This window comes from Mytilus californianus, unplaced genomic scaffold, assembly GCF_021869535.1.
Source record: "Mytilus californianus isolate M0D057914Y unplaced genomic scaffold, xbMytCali1.0.p SCAF_3, whole genome shotgun sequence".
Taxonomy (NCBI): domain Eukaryota; kingdom Metazoa; phylum Mollusca; class Bivalvia; order Mytilida; family Mytilidae; genus Mytilus; species Mytilus californianus.
The window spans coordinates 82,242,046-82,264,290 of record NW_026262679.1 but is presented as its reverse complement, the minus strand read 5'-3'; the positions used below and the strand labels follow the sequence as shown (position 1 = coordinate 82,264,290).

General features: G+C 33.7%; 1 protein-coding gene across 1 annotated transcript; it reads right to left on the bottom strand.

Annotated features, from left to right (window-relative positions):
• Window positions 1-14,453: 14,453 nt before the first annotated feature.
• LOC127735205 (heme-binding protein 2-like) lies at window positions 14,454-20,238 on the bottom strand. The gene is made up of 5 exons (XM_052245332.1): window positions 20,171-20,238; window positions 18,425-18,561; window positions 17,728-17,860; window positions 16,385-16,559; window positions 14,454-14,754 (listed from the first exon to the last, which is right to left on the bottom strand). The coding sequence occupies exons 2-5, from the start codon at window positions 18,548-18,550 to the stop codon at window positions 14,571-14,573; spliced, it is 618 nt and encodes a 205-aa protein (XP_052101292.1). The 5' UTR covers window positions 18,551-18,561; window positions 20,171-20,238; the 3' UTR covers window positions 14,454-14,570.
• Window positions 20,239-22,245: the final 2,007 nt, after the last annotated feature.

Below are 22,245 nucleotides of genomic sequence, written 5' to 3'. Positions count from 1 at the left end.
TTGTCGCTTTGAAGGTGTCATGCTTATCATCCTCAGCCTAAGCAATGTGTTACTGAAATTTGAATTTCAAAATGACTGAGTGACGTTTTTTTCGACTCACTGGTCAACTCCACCGTAGTGAATCACATGACTTTGACATAATCAGTAATATATTACAGTAAATACCAGCGAAAAATATCTTTATAAGTAAAGAATTGTCGCATAAAAATGAAAAACACGGGAAATGGCAAAGTTCACGAAGTCTAGTCTGATTAATCATTTTACAAAAAAAAAAAGTGCAAGCAAAGGGGGGGGGGGGGGGGGGGGGCGTACGCCCTCTACGCCCCCCCTCTGGATCTGCCACTGGTTTATGAATCTAATAAATGTTTTACAGACTGTATGTAATGTTAACTGGAAGAAAAACCAAGTCCATTTACAAGTAAAATGCGGATAAATAAGATTTTTTTTTACACAATTTACTTCTGGATATTATCTTATGATCATAAACAAGCTTCTGTCCTAGTTTGGTAGAAATCCAGGATAGTTTAAGAAAGTTATTAAAATTTGAAAAACTTTTAACCACAGAGTGAATATTTGCGTACGCCGACGACGGAATGCCCAACTGGGATCGCTGTGTCTCGCTTATCAACAAAAGTCGCAGGCTCGGCAAAGACGCTCTTAATTTAAAATTTTCAGCTGTTTTTCAAGGCAGATTGACTACAATCAAGCTAACATGCATTTCTTGTAAGAATTAACGAATTCCTTACTGGAATCCGAGTACGTATATTTTTTCAGGGACTTTCTATATTAGAAAGTCCCTGATTTTAGGAGATATTCTTTATTAACATGATAAATGTGCTTAACATATTATCGTTAAGATTGCTATTAAAGTTAAATTCCAGTTCCAAAAAACTAAATTCTAAAGACAACGATAGTAAGGGAGAAATGATAGGCACATCTATTACCTTTGATTTCCCGCTAATAAATGAATATCTCACAATAGAGGGAAGGTTTACTCGAATAATTAGTGCGCCCTCTATCGGTCAATTATTTATTGTAAACAGGACTGACACATGTTCCCGATATAACAAACCCATGTGCTATCGATAGTTAATAAATACATTTATTTTCTTATTCGTGGCCTCAAACGCAAATAAAGTATTTATGAACAAAAACTCAAACACATATCTATGGGAAACAGCTCGCCTAGACGAGTGCAGCAAAGTTTCGAACAAAACAAAGGATGGGCCAAAAATGGACACAATGATCAAGTTATATTAAACACCAAGATTTTTTGTAACTGACAACCTTTCTTCTAAATTTCTTTAACATAGCCATCTTTTGCACGATCACTTTTCCATCTACCGTGTTTTTTTTAAATTCTATCTTCAATGTTTGATGCAGCTGCTGCCGTAGCTCCACCAGATCTCAAACTATGAAGACCAAATTTAGTCTTGTCTAAACCTAACTCAAGTTATGAAGAGCGGACAATAAAATGTCTCTGGCTGAAGAATACGATATTTTTCCTGATTTACGAAGTACATAACTGTTGTTACTTTTACAATAGCTTAAACCTCGGAATATACATGTAAGACTCAAATCGACGTCCGGTCTCTAATCGACGTCCGTTCCTCTAATCGACGTCCAAATCTGACGTCACAATGATAGTCTATAAAATAACATTCCAAATCGACGGCTAATTGTATGCCCCTCTAATTCGGACCAGTGGCGGATCCAGAACTTTTCATAAGGGGGGGTCCACTGACTGACCTAAAGGGGGGGCTCCAGTCATGCTTCAGTGATTCCCTATATAATCAACCAAATTTTCCCCACGAAAGGGGGGGGGGCCGGGACCCCCAGCCCCCCCCACGGATCCGCCTATGCGGACGTCTTTTTTGTTGTTCTCGAATCGACGTCCAATTTTTGGCTTCTCTAATCATGGCGACGACTCCGTTTTGTGGACTTATCGCAGTGAAATCACAACTTTATTAAAGGGTGGGTTGAACCTGAAACTTAAAAAGTTGTTGAAAAATATGAGTCCAAAGCATAATACTTTTCATAAATTGGCTGTACGTTATCATTCTTTCTATTGTTTGATATAAAAAAAGATGTGGCATGATTGCCAATGAGGTAACTCTCCACAAGAGACCAAATGACACAGAATTTAACAACTATAGGTCACCGTACGGCCTTCAACAATGAGCTAAGCCCATACAGCACAGCCAGCTATAAAAGGCCCCGAAATGACGATGTAAAACAATTCAAACGAGAAAACTAACGGCCTAATTTATGTACAAAAAATGAACGAAAAACAAATATGTAACACATAAACAAACGACAGCCACTGAATTCCATGTTCCTGACTTGGGACAGGCACATATAGAATGTGGCTGGTTTAAACATGTTAGCGGGATCCCAACCCTCCCCCTAACCAGGGACAGTGGTGTAACAGTACAACATAAGAACGAACTATAAAAATCAGTTGAAAGAGGCTTAACTCATCAGATGGATAAAAATACAAAAATACAAATACAAGTGAGTCTGTATAGTGCCCTCTAGATGTCTTTTGATTATCTTAGATTTTGGGTTGTTGTCTCATTGTCGTACAATGTATACCCACATGTCAGTTATTTATATGAAAAAGAAAGGAAAGCGACAACGTAGGTCGAGAATGTGAACGTCTTTCACCAAAATATTAATATGCATGTACATGTAATATATAGTAATGGGATGTTGGTGATTGCCTTATTGTCATTTTCTGATGTTTTTCCATTTATTTTGATAACTATATAAGAAAACAGTTATAGTTTCTGTAAGCTATTTCACAAAAAGACAAAACGATACAGATAATATAAACAAACTAAGATCAATTTCAGAATAAATCATTCAATGAAATTAGACATCGCGATGCGAGTCTCCTCATCGATCGGACGTCGTTTTTGTGATTCATTACGTCACATTGGACGACGATTAGAGTGTTCAAATATTGGACACTGATTTGAGAACGTGACGTCAGATTTGGACGTCGATTTGAGGAACGGACGTCGATTAGAGACCGGACGTCGATCTGAGTCTAACATATATTCCGTACTACTGGAAGAAATATTTGCCAAACTTCAATACCTGTGTAACATATTGACTGGACAAGTGATGTTATTAGTCTTAGAAATGAGAACATCGTAACCCTCTCTGCACACATCTGTTTTACTCTTTTCGAGAAAAAGTTTCACATATGAGTCATAAAAAGTTATGTTATTCCTTTTCAAATTTGACAATTCTGAAAAACGTAAAAAAACAGAAAAACACAATAAGCACATACATGCTATTCTCAAATCTTTTAAAGAGGACTTTTCATTGCCATATAACAATACAATGTGTTTCAAATTTTCCGGAGTAATTGGCTCTTTTTTGTTTACAGTATGACCTATAAGTCTTGGAGCACCTTCTTTGACAGATAAAACTAAATCTGATTTACATGGATCAGGTAACCCGGCGAGCCGGTGAGCCCAACTAATAGCGTAAAACATTTCATTAATCTTGCTATGTGATTTAGCAGATTCAGTTAATTCTATTAAATACAATGAAACATGAATGTCAGAACCCGGTAAATAGGAAATTCTATTAAATACACACCATTTAGTCCAAGCTTCAAAAGCATATTTGTAGTTTTTTGTTGTATTCTCTGATCTAGACAAAAGGCAAAACTGTGGCAACTTAGTTAACAACTGCGAAAGGTGACTGTTGAAAGAATTCTTTGGTAATGCTACCCATCTACCAGTATGAAAAATAGCTGAAAAACGTAATACATTGTAGATACATATTAAAATGAGAACACTGATTTATGATGATAATCAATAATCCATGTCTTCTATATTCCATATAGGACCATGCTTTCCTTGACCATGCCAATAACTGGCTATGTCAGATTAATTAATAACACATAAAAATAAATAACCATCTTCAAGCCATGTCAACTATACTTCTGTAGGACCATGCTTTTCCCTGACCATGACAGCAAACAATCATGTCAGAATATACAATGGATACACAAATAATTGTAATCAATCTAAAAGCCATGTCAACTATAATGCTATAGGACCATGCTCTTGAGACCATATCAATAAAATGATCATTATAACAAAAATCTGTGTTAAACAGTATAACATCAAGCTTTCATTCTAATTGCCAACACTGACGAATTAAAACGTTCCGAACCGAAAATAGACTTTTCGTTCGAACCTTGCATAAAAATGCCTTCTGTTTTTTTTAAATTCTAAAACATCAACGACATAATCTTGATATATCATATCTTTTTTTTAAATGTATGGCCAAAACACTGCAGACGTCCATTTAGGGACAATCAATGTACCACTTGCCTTGGCTTTGCAAGCTATAACATGTTTGATAACTCTTAAAACCAAATAAATTGGAGGAACAAGCCAATTGTTCTCTTGAGACCAGTCTTGTGTAAAAGCGTCGATAGCTTCAGCAGTAGAATTCCAAAACAAGGAATTGTAACGAGGTAGCTTAGTATTTAGATGGCTAGCAAAGCGATCGATTGTATGTGGACCCCAGATTTCCTCTATAAAATTGAAAAATTCGAAGGAGACACCCCAATCTTCATGATCAACCATTTTGCTAACATAATCAGCCAAAGTGTTTCCAGAACGTGGAATCCATTGTACATGGATTGATATGCCTTGTTGAGAACAAACAGAAAATATAGAATTTGCTAAATTTTGTAACTCTAATTTCATGCTTCCAGATCTAACCGTTGAATTCTTACACAATTTTGGTTATCTGTAAACCATTTCAATGTTCTCCCTTTGAAAACATTTTTAAAAGAAATCAGTGACCGCTAAATTGCCTTCATTTCTCTCCAAGTAAAGCTCAGTTGCATTTCTGAACGATTCCACATTTGATGAAAAATCTTACTATTAACTTCTACAGTATAAGCACCGCAAGCAACATTACTTGCATCTGAGTACACCATTACCGTAGATTTGCCATAAAAATCGAGCTTTTTTACATTAACTCTCTAAATGTTATCAAGCCAAAACAGTAACTCGTCCCAAGATACCCTACTTTCAATACACATGTTAACTATACCTAGTTTTAATTCTAGAAATATTGCCAATTACAGGAGACATGGATATAATTTTTCCCACTACCTGGGCTAATCGTCTGGCTGACAATGTGTTAAAATTAAACAAAGCATCCGACAAGGAACATATCAAATCATTAATACGCCTGTCAGGTATATAGTAATACAAAATTCAAGTGAATTCCAAATGATTCCGAGCCATTCTAGCTCCTGGACAGGAGTGAAAATAGATTCAGTTTTCTCGTTTATTAAAAACCCGGCTGACAAAAGGCTTTCTCTAACAAAAATAGCATCTTTATTACATTCTTCAAAAGTAGGAGCCATGCCAAAACCATCGTCCAGATATAAAACTATCTTTATAGAATTTCTTCTCCAGTATTTAACCATTTCACGTAGACATGATTTTGAAAAAATAAAAGGAGCTGTTGATAAGCCAAAAGGTAAGACCGTGAAGTAGAAAAACTGTTGTTTCCAGGAAAACCCTAAAAAGGTGTGCTGTTGGGGACAAATATCAAAATGATGATACCCCGATTTTAAATCAAACTTATATAGTGAGTAATCATTCGCAAAATATTGTATTGCAATTTTCCAGTCTTCAAACTTGAACTTGTCTTTCCTGACACTTTGATTCAAAATACTGAGATAATAATATTAACCTAGGCTTTGACGATGAATTTAGCGCTACGGACTAACTTAGCACACCCAGTATCTAATAATTCAGAAATAGCTTCATCAACAAATTTCTCATTCACAAATGCAGATTTGTTGTTCTTACAGTGCATCTGTTTAGGTGTTTTCTAAAAACGGTATAATGTAACCGCCTTTTAAAGTGTTGATGACAAAATCACTAGCGCCAATATTTTTCCAAAGTTCGATATGTTTATTCAAACTCCCCTTTACACCATGAAAAGTGCTATTATGTTCTGTATTTTCAAAAAACTTTATTTGTTCAAGAAAAATAGAATAGTCATTAATACTGTTTTCATTACCCCATTCAGAAAAATATGATTCACATTCTAAATACTTATCATTAAATACCGGTTTAAGATCGTTGGGCGCCTTGTCCTTGAGCGTTGTGCTGAAATGTCTGGACCCTGTTAAGTTGGCAGTTCGTGCGCCAATGTCCCAACTTTTTACACTGGTAACACATGTCATAGTGGGCCGGCTCACGCCGACCGTAGCCTGCACGAAAGGGCTGTGGAGGTTGAGAATAACGACTGTAAGGCTGAGAATAAGCAGGATTCGGCACAGTTTCATATGGTCTAGCAATTTGGGTAGCTCTGTTGCCAATGTTGTACGGAGAAGGGCGAGGTTTGGACCTCTCTTTAATTGACTTAACTGCACGACTTTCGGCTTGTCTAATCTTCTTTTCATCGTCAGAGTTATCAGCGATGGTATTTGACTCATATTCGCGCACTGTAGTCAAGCCCCCTGCAGAGCTGTCGGCGATCCTTATCGATTTATTCCTAGCTTTTACTTTAGGTATAAACTCAGACACAATACTGTTAGTGAGAGCAGGGGGCTGTGACTCACCTCTATCATGTGCATTAGTTGCGATGTGGTCCGTATCACCAATATCCGACATAGCTTAAAATTAAGCCAACTTTACTGCACTAAGACTGAGCTTCGAATGGTCAAACTATGAAAAATGTATTTTCAATGTAAACTTATACCGCGAATGACCAGTCCGTGCTATCATACAAAGAAAACTTTAAACTCTGAACTTTGTTAAGGTGACTTATTGTTATGCTAAAATGCTTTAAATATTATTGTAAACATGAACACATGTTCCCAATATAACAACAAACCCATGTGCTATCGATAGTTAATAAATACATAATGTTTGGTTGTGCGATATGGAGTACCACGGTAGGTATAGTGTCCGGCTAGGATCGTGGTTGTTCCGAGTGATTTGATCGTGTTTTTTCGAGTGAATATGATAAAAAATGTAAACAAACAGACTTCCTTTCTGAAAAGACGTGGTATAGAAGCTTTAGTTTAATATACAATGTTATACAAGGAATGTTATTATTTGGGATAAAAAGATATTATCAATCCGACATTATTTTTCGTTCAAAAAGTTAAATTTAGCCTTACAATGCTTTTATTCCAAAATACAGAAAAAAGCAATTTTTATACACTCCAATGCAAATGTCAGAGGAAATGCTTACATGGAATCTATATATCCTTAGATATACAGACACTTTACAAGAATTCTTGTTATTGCATTGAAAATGACATTTTGAGACTAAATTCATTTCTATATGTTCGGGTTTTTTCGAGAGCAGTCCGGGCTTTTTCGAGTGCGTCCGTGTTTTATCGAGTGATTATACAATTTTCCTATAGCTTAAAATGTTATGTGTCAGTGTATTTACGTTAAAAACAATAAAAAAAGGTTCTTAAGTACTTTTCAAGGCATGAAACCAATGCATTCATAAGTTTGATAATGGTGTACTAACACTTAAAAAAATACATGTTATTAACAAGTATCATTCATTTGTACATATTGTTAATTGTCACATCTTATAAATTACATGTACAGTATATATTCGTGATGTCAACAATCTAATGTAAGCATAGTTAACAATTTTTCGTAAATCTTAGTAATCTTTTACAAAAATCTTCTCTTCTGAAACTACTGACACAAATTTAACCAAACTTGGCCACAATCATCACTAGGGTGTTTAGTTTGTCGGATGATCCCGCCTACTAACCAAAATGGCTGACATGGCTAAAATAGAACATAGGAGTAAAATGCAAGTTTTGTCTATTATATTTTGAATCGTAATAAATAGATAAAATCTTAAATGAGCAAACATGTTCAAAATGAGGAGCTCTACTAATTGTCCATATACGTCAAAACTGTTAGACAAATTCTTATAGGAGTTATTGCCCATAAGTGACAAATTTTACCATTTTTTTCATTTTTGCCTATTATCATGAAAACTATGATATTTAGAGAGAAACATTTTTTTTCCGTTATGCCTTATATGATTTAAATTGTGATAGGTAAATAAACACTTTAAATCACAAAAATGATCAGCAAGGCAAGATCTATTAAAAAGTCAAATTTTAACGATATAGTCCCTTTAAAGATTATGTCCTCTCACTCACTGAATAATTCAAAGTTTGGTGACTATGTCGAACTTGTAATACAACAGATACAGTTCAGTCTGCCTCGTATTTTGTTTTACATCTAGAAATTGACAACGAGGGTCAGTTGAGTGCAAAACTTTACTACAAAAGAGATGATTTCAGTTTCCCAACTTGTGAACTTTACAGTTTTATGTAGCAACATTCCAGTAGCGCCTGCATATGGCGTATTTATCTCCCAGTTGATACGATATTTCCGAGCTTGTATTTCCTATTATGATTTCCTTGATAGATGGTTGCTGCTTACAAGGAAGCTAATAAACCACGCGTTCGAAGTGCTGAGGTTGAAATCATCCCTTCATAATTTTTCGGACGCCATCACGAGTGGTTGACCATCATGGAATATCTGTTTCACATGTGATGTCTGATATGTTTCAATTGTCGGCCTCCGCTCGACAAGTAAGCGAGTTCCGATAGATCTGAATTTTAATCAGATTGGAAAATCATCACTTGCATTTACCCCTATGTTTTATTTGTAGATATGTTTTAACAAAATGTTTGTAACTCCCTCGTGTATCACTTGATTTCGACAGTAAAGACTTTCCGGGCTTTTTATGCCCTTTTGGTTGTAAGCATTGAATGTTTTGTATTTTTGGCTTTGAGAACTTTTGGTCTCGAGCGTACCGCATGCGCTGAATAGACGGTCGCATCCATTTTTGTGACGTCAGTTAGGAGGAAATGATGGGATGTTTGTACATTAGACATAAATTACCTGACATACTGTTAATTATTATATTCGTTCCAATGAAATACAGTGATTTCCCAGTAAAATAAAATCCAACAATTTCACATATTTTTTACATTTGAATTCTTGGGTTAGATATTCTATAAATGTTCATACAACACAAAACATTAATACTTCGTGTTCTTTGATAGTTGATATACGACAATATAGGATCATACCGATGGATTGATATTCTCGCCCCTTAAACAGCAAGATGAAGAAGATTGCATGGACTCGCCCTGCAGTGTCTAATTATAAATGATATTACTTATTTTGGATTTGCAATAAAATATCAGATTGATATGCGATTTATTCCTACTGAAAATTCATCCGTTAAGAACAGACCAAAAAGTCACAATTTTGTGATTTCACTGAGTTCTGATAGTGTACTTATTATATTCACTTACACATATAGATACGTATATACCTTTAGCACGATCTCACCTTATGAATGGGAATATCATATTCAAAATCAAATGCGTGGGGAAGAATTAATAATATTAGTCACGATTTGTTCTATTTCTATTTAGTTATTGCAATTATATAATATATAGAATTGAGTATGCGCTGGTAAGAATCTACTAATCCTCTTAATCATTTAAATTATTTCTGCTGATGTTAATTTTAAAGTTTTTTTTTTAAAACATTAATGTGAATAAAAATGAGATTAACGGAATACAATATCCTAGAAAACTTATTATCCCTCGTCTCTCTAAAAAAAACCTAATGGGATATATAATAGAAAAGGAAGGATATGGGGTATTCTGAGGGTCTGGATTGGGTTTACAGAAAAGAGAATAATGGACCAATACTACAGAAAAATGGACTCAAAAATATGGAATATGTATAAAGAATAGAGAATAATGGACAAAAAGATATAAAAAATAGAGAAAAATGGCTCAAACAATTTCAGACTTGAGGGATCCCAATCCAGATACTCAAAGTATAAAGACTATTTTCTTAAAAGTATAGAAACGGGAGAAATTATAAGATAAGATAACATAACATATTTTATTTTCCAAATTAGGTCCCCAGGGGGCATACACATATGACAAATATAATCTTTACAACTTACAGTATTTTACATAACATTCATATAATACACCTAAAATATTGATATAGAGTGATACAGGCATTATATATATATTGAATTAAAAAAAAATATTTAAGAGTTGCTACTCCAGTGATGTGACAAATGTCCTCTCACTTGATTTTATTTGCAGTTATTTTCATTTTATTTTTCTTTATATTTTTGATGGAAATGTATAAATATATTTGATTGTTTAGCTGCAACAGGTACCAAGGGACGATGTCTAGGATTGTGAGCTTAAGAGATCTAACAAACCTTCTCGTATCTGATGCAGAGAAACAAACATGAATGAAACAAAAGTTTAAGTATATTCACAGTAAATAACATATACTGCAATAATAGGTTTTGAGAATAGTGTAGGTTTCCCTACTGCAACAGTTACCAAGGGGTGGAGCTCAAGGAGCTGTGTTATATACACAGTCTTCCTCGTGTCTGAAGCAGAAAAGAAAACCACACCAATAACATTTTTTTAAACAAATCAAGTTTCCAGCAGCAGTGAGAATTGACTTATCTTCTGTGTTCATAAGCCATATCAGTTTATCCCTTGAGATAAGACTTAGAAAATTGGTCAACTTTTAGTTATTTCTTGAAATAGATGAATGTGGTCATCATCAGATTTAACACATTAAAATAGAAAATGATTTTCATCCTCCACATCGCCAGAGTTACAACGAGTACAAGTTCTGTCATTTAGGAGAGTACCCTGATACCTTTCGGACTCAATTCTTAAGTGGTGTGATGAAATTCTGAGCTTTGTTAAGCTTCGTCTCTGTTCAAAATTCCCCATAATGGAAAGATATTTTTCTCTTCCAAAATTTGATTTATATGTAACAAATGTTGTAAGTTTACCATCTGAATACTTTATCCGTTCAGTGTACCATAAATCTATAAAATAGTGATTTAAAATTCTTTTTCATATCAGCTTTAAAGCTATTAATTTTTGGTGATGATAAAGATTTGAAGTCTGGGATAATTTCAAGAACTGACTTCATAGAGCCATACCAAGATACAAATACCTTGTAAAATAATACGATTCTTCATTTTTGCGAAATTTTTATTCTGACAAAAAAATAATGCATCCCTCTTCCATCTCAAAAGATTCAGAAAAAAAATCGTTTACAACAGGGATATAGATATCATGGTCGAAGAGCTTACTGAATAATCAATTTTATCATCAATATATAGGATTTATTGAGAAAGTTAGGTTCTACTTGCTGAAATTTAATTTAAAAGAATGGTATTTCTAATTCATTTAGGGCAATATTATTCATAGGCAAAACAAGTTTAGGAATTGCCCTTTAAGGTGGTACCCAACACCTTGACTAATATTAATTTGGCTCGTTTAATTTTCATAAAATTTTGACAAAATGTTTACTTTGACCCTTTGACAAAAATATAAAAATTTCAAAAAATTTGAACCAACCACTTTATCAGAAAAATTTCGTTGGTTATATAGCAGTTTGACAAACACTAATTTTGATCATTGAGAAGCTTAATATTTCCTTAACAATACAACGTAATTAAAACGTTTAGCTGATTTTTACAGAGTTATCTCCCTGTAGTGTTAGGTACCACCTTAAATCTTTTCAATTAGGATATAATAATACTGTTATTGTTCAGTTATTGAGTCTGGGTCTGGTTATGTTTTGGATTAAATTTATTGTTGATGTGTTCCTGTCTCCGCTCTGTTTACCTCACATCTCCTGTAATTCATATCACCCTACCAAGTTAGCATAGCTCCAGCGATTCACAATATCTCAAAATAATAATAATGTTATTGCGAACCAAATGAAACTTTTTCACAGATTCACTTGAAGGTTACCTGTCGATTTAAACTTTTGTAAGTTCTTTTGTCTCATTCAATAAATACAATATCTATTGTGCTCTGTGTAGTTTATTCACTGGGACCTTTGAATTTTTTCTAAGAGAAATCTATCACTCATTGATTAATTAATATACCTGAGTAAAAAAATCATCTTTTAAATAAACGAAAAATACATGTTTCAACTAAAAAAAAATGCATGTGATGTTGTTTTATTCAATGTCAATAATATATTTTCAATCTATTCCATTTAAACACTGATTTAATCATAAAAGGTTGATTTCTGGCAAAACTTTAAGCATTGTTCTTAGGCCCGAGAACATAGTTATTTCGCAGTGCGTTTCTTTCAGACAATACATTCAAATTAAAAAAAAAATCGCACCTGCTCTATCTCAAGAAGATTTCTACAGAGTAGTGTACTATTTTGGGACAAATAATATCAAAATTATAGAAAAATCTACCAGCTCTAACTCAAAATATGGACAATTCTATGTTAAGGGGGTCTATATTTCAGTTTGACAGCTTCAGACATACTAATTTTTGACCTTTTTTAACTGGACCAAATCACTACTTTACATAAAAATTCAGCACCCAGATTTTTTTAACATGTAATTTGAATTTTCACCCCCCCCCCCCCCTACTTAATATTTCATGCATAAAATATAAAGAAATAAATTTGGAAAGTGAATGAAAAAAATTGTGCAAGTTATACACTGTCCACACTAGGACGATAACATGTCCTCGCGCCATTTAGTACACTGATTCAGTTTGCTTTGTTCTACGATACGCTATATGGCGATATTTATACATTACAAATTATACAATGTAACATTTTATTTCCTAGTGGATCCCTTTTGGGAGCATGAATATTTACGAATCAAATATGATTTAAGATCTCTGGATTTCCAGATATTACAGTTGCCTGAAAAGCTTCAAAATTTCATCCGCAGGGAACTTACTGGTCGAGATTTTAGGATTATTTAAATATCTTTTATATACCTTCATATCCTTTTCTATATCTTTCTCTGATAGACATGAATGCCAATTAAAAAACTAGAGACTCTAAAGAGCCTGTGTCGCTCACCTTGGTCTATGTGCATATCAAACAAAGGACACTCTCCAACATTGTAGACGAGGATAGACTTCATGTAAAAAATCTCTATTTTGTTGATCTTGTATTACTGATCTTTTAGTCTGTTTAGTTTCTCTCTATCTTCTTTAGTTTTTGCTCAAAACACAAAAGAGTGTAAAAAAATCCTCATTTAAGGGTAATCACTCCTTTGAAGAGTGACAGTCTACTAACTATATCGGCAAAATTTGACTTTTTAATAGATCTTGCCTTGCTGATCATTTTTGTGATTTAAAGTGTTTATTTATCTATTATAATTTAAATCATACAAGGCATAACGGAAAAAAATGTCTCTCTCAACTAAAATATCATAGTGTTCATGATAATAGGCAAAAATGAAAAGAAAAATGGTAAAATTGCCATTTATGGGCAATAACTCCTATAAGAATTTGACGTATATGAACAATTGGTAGAGCTCATTATTCTGAACATTTTGCTCCTTTCAGATTTTCTCTATTTTTTATCGGTTCAAAAAATAAGACAAAACTTGCATTTTACCCCTATGTTCTATTTTTAGCCATGTAGGCCATGTTGGTTGGTAGGCGAGATCATCGGACACATTTTTTAAACTAGATACCCTAATGATGATTGTGACCAAGTTTGGTTAAATTTGTCTTTGTAGTTTCATCAGAGAAGATTTTTGTAAAAGATTACAAAAAATTTACAAAAAATTGTTAAAAATTGACTACAAAGGACAATAACTCCTTAAGGGGTCAATTGACAATTTTGGTCATGTTGACTTATTTGTAGATCTTACTTTGCTGAACATTATTGTGCTGTTTACAGTTTATCTCTATCTATAATAATATTCAAGATAATAACCAAAAACTGCAAAATTTCCTTGAAATTACCAATTCAGGGGTAGCAACCCAACAACGGGTTGTCTGATTTGTCTGAAAATTTCAGGGCAGATAGATGTTGACCTGGTGAACCATTTTACCTCAGATTTGCTCTCAATGTTTTAGTTTTAGAGATATTAGCCAAAATCTACATTTTACCCCTATGTTCTATTTTAAGCCATGGCGGCCATTTTGATTGGGGGACGGGATCATCGGACACATCTTTTAAACAAGATACCCCAATGGTGATTGTGGCCAAGTTTGGTTAAATTTGGCCCAGTAGTTTCAGAGAATAAGATTTTTGTAAAAGTTAACGACGACGGACGACGGACGCCAAGTGAGCTAAAAACCTTTAAATGTATAAAACTGTATTTCTTAACAATAAGCATTCGATTCATAGGGGTTTTACACAGAAAGGATTTTTTTTTGTACATTAAACGTGCCCCAAAAACAGGTCTATAACTCTGAACATTTGCAATAAGCAATTTTTAACATGAAAGTTTATGTTATTTCTATCATTTTTACGACTAATTTTCATTTAAAGACATAGTAAACGGTTCTTCTAAAAGTATACGTGCTAATTTATTTTGTCCTTAGTTTACCGAATAACAAATAAACAAACAAACGTGTTTATTTTCTCACAAACATTTATGTATAAAGATGAAATATGATTTTGTTATGATCAAACAATTTATTTACAAATATGTAAAAGAAGAAAATGTATTTTTGTTTATGCTTTCACGGCTTGAAGCCACACTTCGTTATGTCTGTTAATAAAGGCAAATGGACTGTCGTATCCAAGAGTGAAGAACCGAGATGAATCATACACATTGGAAGCATTAGTGTCTAAACTTGTTTTTAGTTCCTGTAATTTTGTGACGTAAGTACTTTCACTGGCGAATCCACCAAATGACCTAAAATGAAAGATCAGAAAACATATGTAATGAATGGTTAGATATACAATATTTCGTTTTGTAAATCGAGTTGCATTGTGTTTTTAACGAATAGAATTGTAATAAGGTTTATTTTGCTACCATTTTTGTATTTTGTGAAATGTAGCAAGTCGTGAAATAATTACAATACCTTTTTTGAACTGTTAGTAAAATATCATTCTTTTCAAAACGTTTCCAATAAATGTTCCGCTTTTAGTGTTAGATTATTAAGCTTGGCAGACATGCTCTTTAGAGTCTAATTATACAACATCATAAACAGAATATTTGTCATTACTGCATGATAGCTATAATAACAGGATTATATGCTTTTTTAATCCAAACGTCTTGGTTCTTGTCATCTTCGCCAGCCGAACGTTTTAACTCTTAGTAACAATAGTAAGACTTTTGATAAAGCTTGGAAATCTTTCTGTACAATATAGAATATTAACAAATTGAAGCGACAACTTTAAACACGACTGGTTTTTAAGCTGTTTTAATCTCACATTGCCAGTCTGGTTTTCTGGTTTTCTGGATTCCAATATTTCTTACATCATTGTACCAATTAACCTTCTAATTGAACTAGAATTGGAGAACTTGACATTTTTACTACAATGATCATATTCTACCAGGATAAATAAAGCTTTATGGCTTCGTGGGAGTAACAAATATGTCAAAACATAACATACAAAACACCACAAAAACCGCAGGCATATATATACATATTAGTTTCATAATTATTGGAAAAAGAATTAAAATACGTTTCAAATGTTACATGAGATAAAGACATTAATCAACTCGAGTTATGTAAAATGTTTGTGTAGTATGCATATGAGAGTGGGAAAACAATACTCGCGCAAGGGCGTTAAATGTCAGACCGCGCATTATTAATTCAACGAGTAAAGACTGCACAGTTATTTTAGATCCAAGAAAATTTACCAAAAATTACCAAAAATAACATTTAGAAATTAGATGAGCGTTTTACAGCAGTTTTACTCCCCCAGTTATAAGTTACGTAATAGTGTTCCTCGGGCATGTTGAGTCAAACAGAATAGAATTCACACGATTTCTATTATACTTCTAGATGTTGATTACGGTTATATGTGTTGTATGTTTCTGTCGATGACGTTTATCTAACATCATTTTTGGTTATTGATTGCGGCTTCATTGACGTATTCTGTACATCTCCTTTAATTCAATTTATCCAGATTAAAAAAAAAGTATTCACAAAAATACTTAACTCCAAGGTATATTCGAAGGGGGGAGTTCATTAAAACTGACAAAATTCATTGCTCGATTATATCAACCAAAACGGAATGAATGGAAACAGCCGTCATATTCCAGACTTGGTATAGGCATCTAAAACTGCACATCTAGATTCAACTAAGCTTCCATATGGACTTTTAAAATAATTTGCATTAAAAATCATACTGACCAACTATTTGTCGTATAAAATTAACCGATTTGGTCAAGCAAGATTCTGTCATCAAATGTGAAAATTTGTAACATTTACCAAATGTCCATTTTTATTGATTTTTTTTTTATTTTCTCCGAAAATGAACATAAAACAATGAAAAATTGCCGTTCTTATATTTATCAAGATAAAATAACTTACTTAACGTAAACGTCCATTGCTGGCACATCTACCAAATATACATCGCTATCATTAGGCACCGGAGTATTGGTCTGTTTTGCGTAGGGAATCATAAAGTGCATGATGTACATAGTCTGTCCATCTGATTCTGGTATTACTGTGGTTACCACGGGTGCAGTCATTTCAACTTTTTCTCCTATGGAAATTTATAGTATTGTTAATTATACCAAATGTTGAATTGTCGAAATAAAACCATGGAACGTTTAATATAGGTATGTTGTCTGCTCTATGGTGGGGTTGTTGTCTCTTTGACACATTCCCCATTTCCATTCTCAATTTTATGTAAATCTATTAAACAATTCTTTACTGTTATTGTTGTGGCAAATACAAAAATACAATTCATTCTTACAAAATGTGTGCGTGTCTAATGCAAACATGATAACCTGTTATATTCTCAAATATAAACATAAGCTGCCTTTTTTCTACAAATTCGAAAGAGCATTGGATCTGAGTCCTTTTATTGCAGATATTTTTTTACGTTGTATTTGTTTCTGTTAAAATGTTATTATTGAACTGTGCTTTTTTACTGGATTTTATTAGAATTTTTTCTCTGTACCTTTTTGTTGTCTCAGATTATGGTTGAGTACTCTACAAACTAAGTAACCCAGCCACGTTTGTCGTGTTTCTTAATGACATTTCATCCACTTCTCTTTTTATGGCCCCGCAACTAAAAGTTGCAAGGGGGGGGGGGATATTGTTTTACCCCTGTCCGTCCGTCCGTCCCATTATGGGTATATAGTTATTCCACATAACTCCTCCTACAGTTTGAATGCTAGGAAGTTTTGACTTTGCTGGCTGTTTGTATGTATATTGAAGGTGTGCATGTGGTCAGGGTTTTGATTTTTATTAATATTTGCTCTTTTGGGAGATAGTTGAACTTTGTCAATTTTGGAGTATATACTTGTATAAGAGGTGCATATAGCGATCCAGGATAACTCCTCCTACAGTGAACCATAGACCTATATGCTCCCATGCTCAACTTTGTGTATTTTAAAATAACACTTTGCATCTGCGGGGACATCATTTGTGTCTCCCAGACACAATAATATCTCAAAGAAAGTCCTACATTGACTTTGTTATAATACGGTTACTTCAGAGTGGAGTGCGGGGGCATCACTTTGTCTAGTTTTTTTTTTGTATTTGATCTAATGTGTCGTCAAGATTTTTCGGAAGATATGAGTTCCACATAAAAACATTTATATTTTTTATATATATATATGCAAAGTAACAAAATCTAAACTTTGTGAGAAGTAAATATTATCTGTGTATTGACGACATAGTAATGTAATGTTGCCTGTACTGACCTGGAACATTATTTCCTGATATATACTGGAAAAGTTTTTGGAACAACTGACCATTGCTTGAGCGTCCATACGTTTTAACTGTCATGTTTGTTGCTACCCATTTTGATGGGATATAATGTCGTAGTTGGTAGTCCTACAAGTAAATGTTATTTATGCATTCATCATGCTTGTATTGGAAATCTCTGCAGTGAAACCACAGGCACTTGTCTCTAAAAAAAAATTACCGATATACCTAATATTAAGGTATACATAGGTATTTTTTTTCAAAGACAAGTGCCTGTGTACAAAACTGTTTAGAGGTATAAGTTGTTGTGCAAACAGTGAGAATCTATCATTTCCAACATGACAAAATATCTGATTGAAATACTAGAAAATGCGTATTGTAAAAACTACTTCCCTTGTGTCCGTCAATCACAATCCATAATTAAATCCCATAAGAAATTTCAGTTTTTAGTGTGATTCTTTTTTCAGAACAATATATAATTTCTGTAATTTTTGAATTTGTCTCTCGAAGGAATTGTAAAACTATTAAAAATTAATCATTAGCGAAACAAGTAAAAATGGGGATTTCTCTTTTTATTTATAGCCAAAACACCCAGTTAATTCTAAACAGACTCGAATTCCTGTGAACAAATTTTACTTCCTTCTTCGTGTTTTTCAACGTAACTAATATAAACAATCCATTTATAGAACTTACTGTCGTGTTCTGTAAAACTGTAAATTTTGGACAATCAAGTTTATGACAAAACCATGGTTTCACATAATCACTGGTGGCTTGTACAATAATAAGAAGGCTTCCGAATGATACAATGGAACTCAGCATTTTTAGAATATCTGTAAAGGAAATTTATGCTCCTTTATTGATATAATTTTATATTTTATCTTAAATGATATTATTATTATTATCATTATTATTATTATTATTATTTTAGTCTACACATTAGTCCAATTGCTTTTATATACACACTGCGGCAGGCGATTGGTGCTTACATGGACCCACTTTTATTGTTTCTATCTTAGAGATATTTTCAATAAAGGTTCTATTCAATTTCAGCTTACTTTCCTATATACTTAAAATTGAGAATGGAAATGGGGAATGTGTCAAAGAGACAACAACCCGACCATAGAGCAGACAACAGCCGAAGGCCACCAATGGGTCTTCAATGCAGCGAGAAACTCCCGCACCCGGAGGCGTCCTTCAGCTGGCCCTAAACAAATATGTATACTAGTTCAGTGATAATGGACGACATACTAAACTCCAAATTATACACAAGAAACTAAAATTAAAAATGATACAAGACTAACAAAGGCCAGAGGCTCCTGACTTGGGACAGGCGCAAAAATGTGGCGGGGTTAAACATGTTTTTGAGATCTCAACCCTCTCCCTATACCTCTAGCCAATGTAGAAAAAAAACGCACAACAGTACGCACAGTAAAACTCAGTTTAAGAGAAGTCCGAGTCCGATGTCAGAATAGGAAACAAAAGAAAATAAACAAAATTGTCTACTTCCAAAGTATGATTGTGTTGGTATGAGAACAATCGCGTTAGAAAATGGAAAATAAAAGTAAAACGGTATTTTTTCACAGAAAATAGCTGTCACACGGAATATGATAAAAAGGACTTACTTTGAAGAAATAGGAGAAAATACCAAGGGGCCATCAAGAACCTTAAGTTGAAGAAAAACAGACAACACCACAGCAAAAAGATGAACGACTCAAGATTAACAAAAGTCCACAGAACTGAAGATTGGGCAACACGACCCCATCCAAATTCGGTAGTGCACTCTTGTGCTTCGGAAAGGCAAGCGAATGAACTAAACATGACAATTTTGACAACATAAAAATTCGATAAACAATATGACCGAAAAAGATCTAATGCAGTAGTAAACATATATTGAGAAATTATCTCACAAAATTAAGACGTCATAACTGTAAAAATTCTCTTCAAGCACGGGAATTTTTTTTTACAGTCTCCAAACAATACAAGAGACAACCTATGTTAACATAATGAACAAAATTTCAAACGAGCAAAATTACAAGAAATAAGACCTGGTGGACTTTTCCTGCATCAACGTCAGAAAAGATATATACATCATCCGTACTCCCTTTATCAGAATTACTAGATGCGAACAGCAGGCAGCCGTTTGTTGTTTTAGCTGCATGGTCCTGTATCTTCCTAGCTTACTTTTATACATTTTCTAACCATACGAACAAATCAAAAATTCGTCGTGAATGCATATAGCGGAAAATCGTGAAATCAAAAAGTAAACCTTCAAGAAAAATGGCAAAATGAAGTGCAAACAGACATAAAAAAAAAATTATACCACATCTTCTTGATATAGTCTCTGCTGCTTCTTCCTGCCTTGATAACATGTTGCATATATATAGTTTGAATTTCTGATTTAAAAACAATAAAACATTATTTTATATTCTCTATACTTACGATATACAGCTTCTGTTGTGATTTCCTATTGTGCAAAATTAAACGTTGACATTTTGTTATATATCTTCTTTGTTACGTATTCTCCGGATAAGAAGAACGTGGTCTTCCACGAGACCCCTGTTTATGATTTGATATAGAACGTGATCACTTTCTTGGCAACGAAAATATTGGTGATAACTAGTTATTTGAGAGTCATTTAAAGAGTTATGAAATAATTAGTTTAGCTTAAAATATTTTGGTCAACTGTAAACAGTAAGCAGTAAAGGTGTAACATGTCTCACAAGTTTTCCGGAATTTGTGTGCATTTCACATTCTTAATAGTTAAAGGCATAACTTAGAAAGATGCAAATATATTAAAAGGGAGGTTCCGGCAGAGATACATGTGTAATTTGGTTCTTAATCTGAATTTCAGAAAACTAGTTATTTGCAAAGTCCATGTAGTTAATATGGAGCATAAGTCAATTAAACAAAAACATAACAAAACAAAAATCCAGAAAACATCTAGGGGTGAACAAACGGTCTTCAAAGATAAACAATTGTTCATACCATAGTTCAAGTTATAAATTACTCGGAGCCCCATCAAGTTGAGTATACATTCAACAGGGAATTGAAAGAGACCTCAACCTCATTGATGGACAAAATCTGAGAAATATTTATATACATACAGGGAAACAGTGCTAAATAAAGCTTATCAAAGAGCCTTGGCAGATGACTGAAAGAGTGTATGGATAATCGTTTTATGGAATTTTAACATAAAAAGCATAACAATGATGTCTGTCGTCCAATTATAGTATCACTCCCAATATTTCTCAAATATGTGATCAACTGGTAACAACATGGAACTATATATCAGTCCTAGTATCAAACCATCGACCCACATCAAACCTCGAGCGATCGCCTCTGGATTGACATGGGAATCTTGAATTAATACGAGCAATGCCATGTAATGATAATTTAAAGGTATAGAATTTGACTCCAGGAATGAAAACTAAATGAAACGATTTGATTTGCCGTGTTTCAAAAAGAGAGAGAGAGAGAGAACAAAATAAAGGGGCAATCAAAAACATAAGTTTAATAAAAAAAAAGACACCACAACGGCCAAAAACCATAAGTCTAATAAAAACAGACAACACAATGGCCAAAAAACATAATTTTTATAAAAACAGACAACACAATGGCTAAAAAGTCTACTAAAAGCAGACAACACAATGGCCAAAAAAGTCTTTAAAAAAACAGACAACACAATGGCCAAAATAGTCTAATAAAAACAGACAATACAATGGCCATAAACCATATTTTTTTTATAAAAACAGACAACAGAATGGCCAAAAAAGTCTAATAATAACAGACAACACAATGGCAAAAAAATTCTAATAAAAACAGACAACACAATGGCCAAAATAGTCTAATAAAAACAGACAACACAATGGCCAAAAAATAGTCTAATAAAAACAGACAACACAATGGCCAAAAAGATAACAACGAAACGAAAGATTTAGCAAAACCAACTCTACAAAAAAACTGGGGATGAACTCCGGTGCTCCGGAAAGAGCAAGATTAGTTTCTACTCCAATAGTGGCACCCGTTGTACTCAGGTGTTCCAGAAAGAGCAAGATGAGTTTCTACTCCAATAGTGGCACCTGTTGTACCAGGTGCTCCGGAAAGAGCAAGATGAGTTTCTACTCCAATAGTGGCACCCGCTGTGTTGCTCATGCAAGTAAAATTCATATGATTAGTCGCATTCGGTAATGTCAAAATCCAGGAAAAGTAGACGGAATTGTGGTTACGACATGTGGAACATATATCCGTGGTCATTTGTGAGTCAATCTGAAAAATACAGCCAAATCATGATTGATGACTTTACTTTATTACTAGAAACCCTTGGTGCAACAACCTCCTTGTATGCAGAAACCCTCTATCAAGGAAATACTGAAAGGAAACCCAAGCCTTTGAATAATATATTAACTGTGAAATATATACTCAATAGGCAGGCGTTGTTGGAAAGTTGCTACACATAAATGGAAAGTTTGCATTGGAAAAATTAACATTAATTAAACTTCTGTATGAAGAGTGCC

Bases quoted from the DNA above. Each gene is read 5' to 3' on its own strand.
- LOC127735205 (XM_052245332.1), bottom strand. From the start codon at position 18,550: ATGCTGAGTTCCATTGTATCATTCGGAAGCCTTCTTATTATTGTACAA. The intron at 17,861-18,424 runs GTAAGTTCTATA...ATTTACTTGTAG, and splicing joins CAGTTTTACAGAACACGACA to GACTACCAACTACGACATTA. The intron at 16,560-17,727 runs GTCAGTACAGGC...AAATTTCCATAG, and splicing joins ATCAGGAAATAATGTTCCAG to GAGAAAAAGTTGAAATGACT.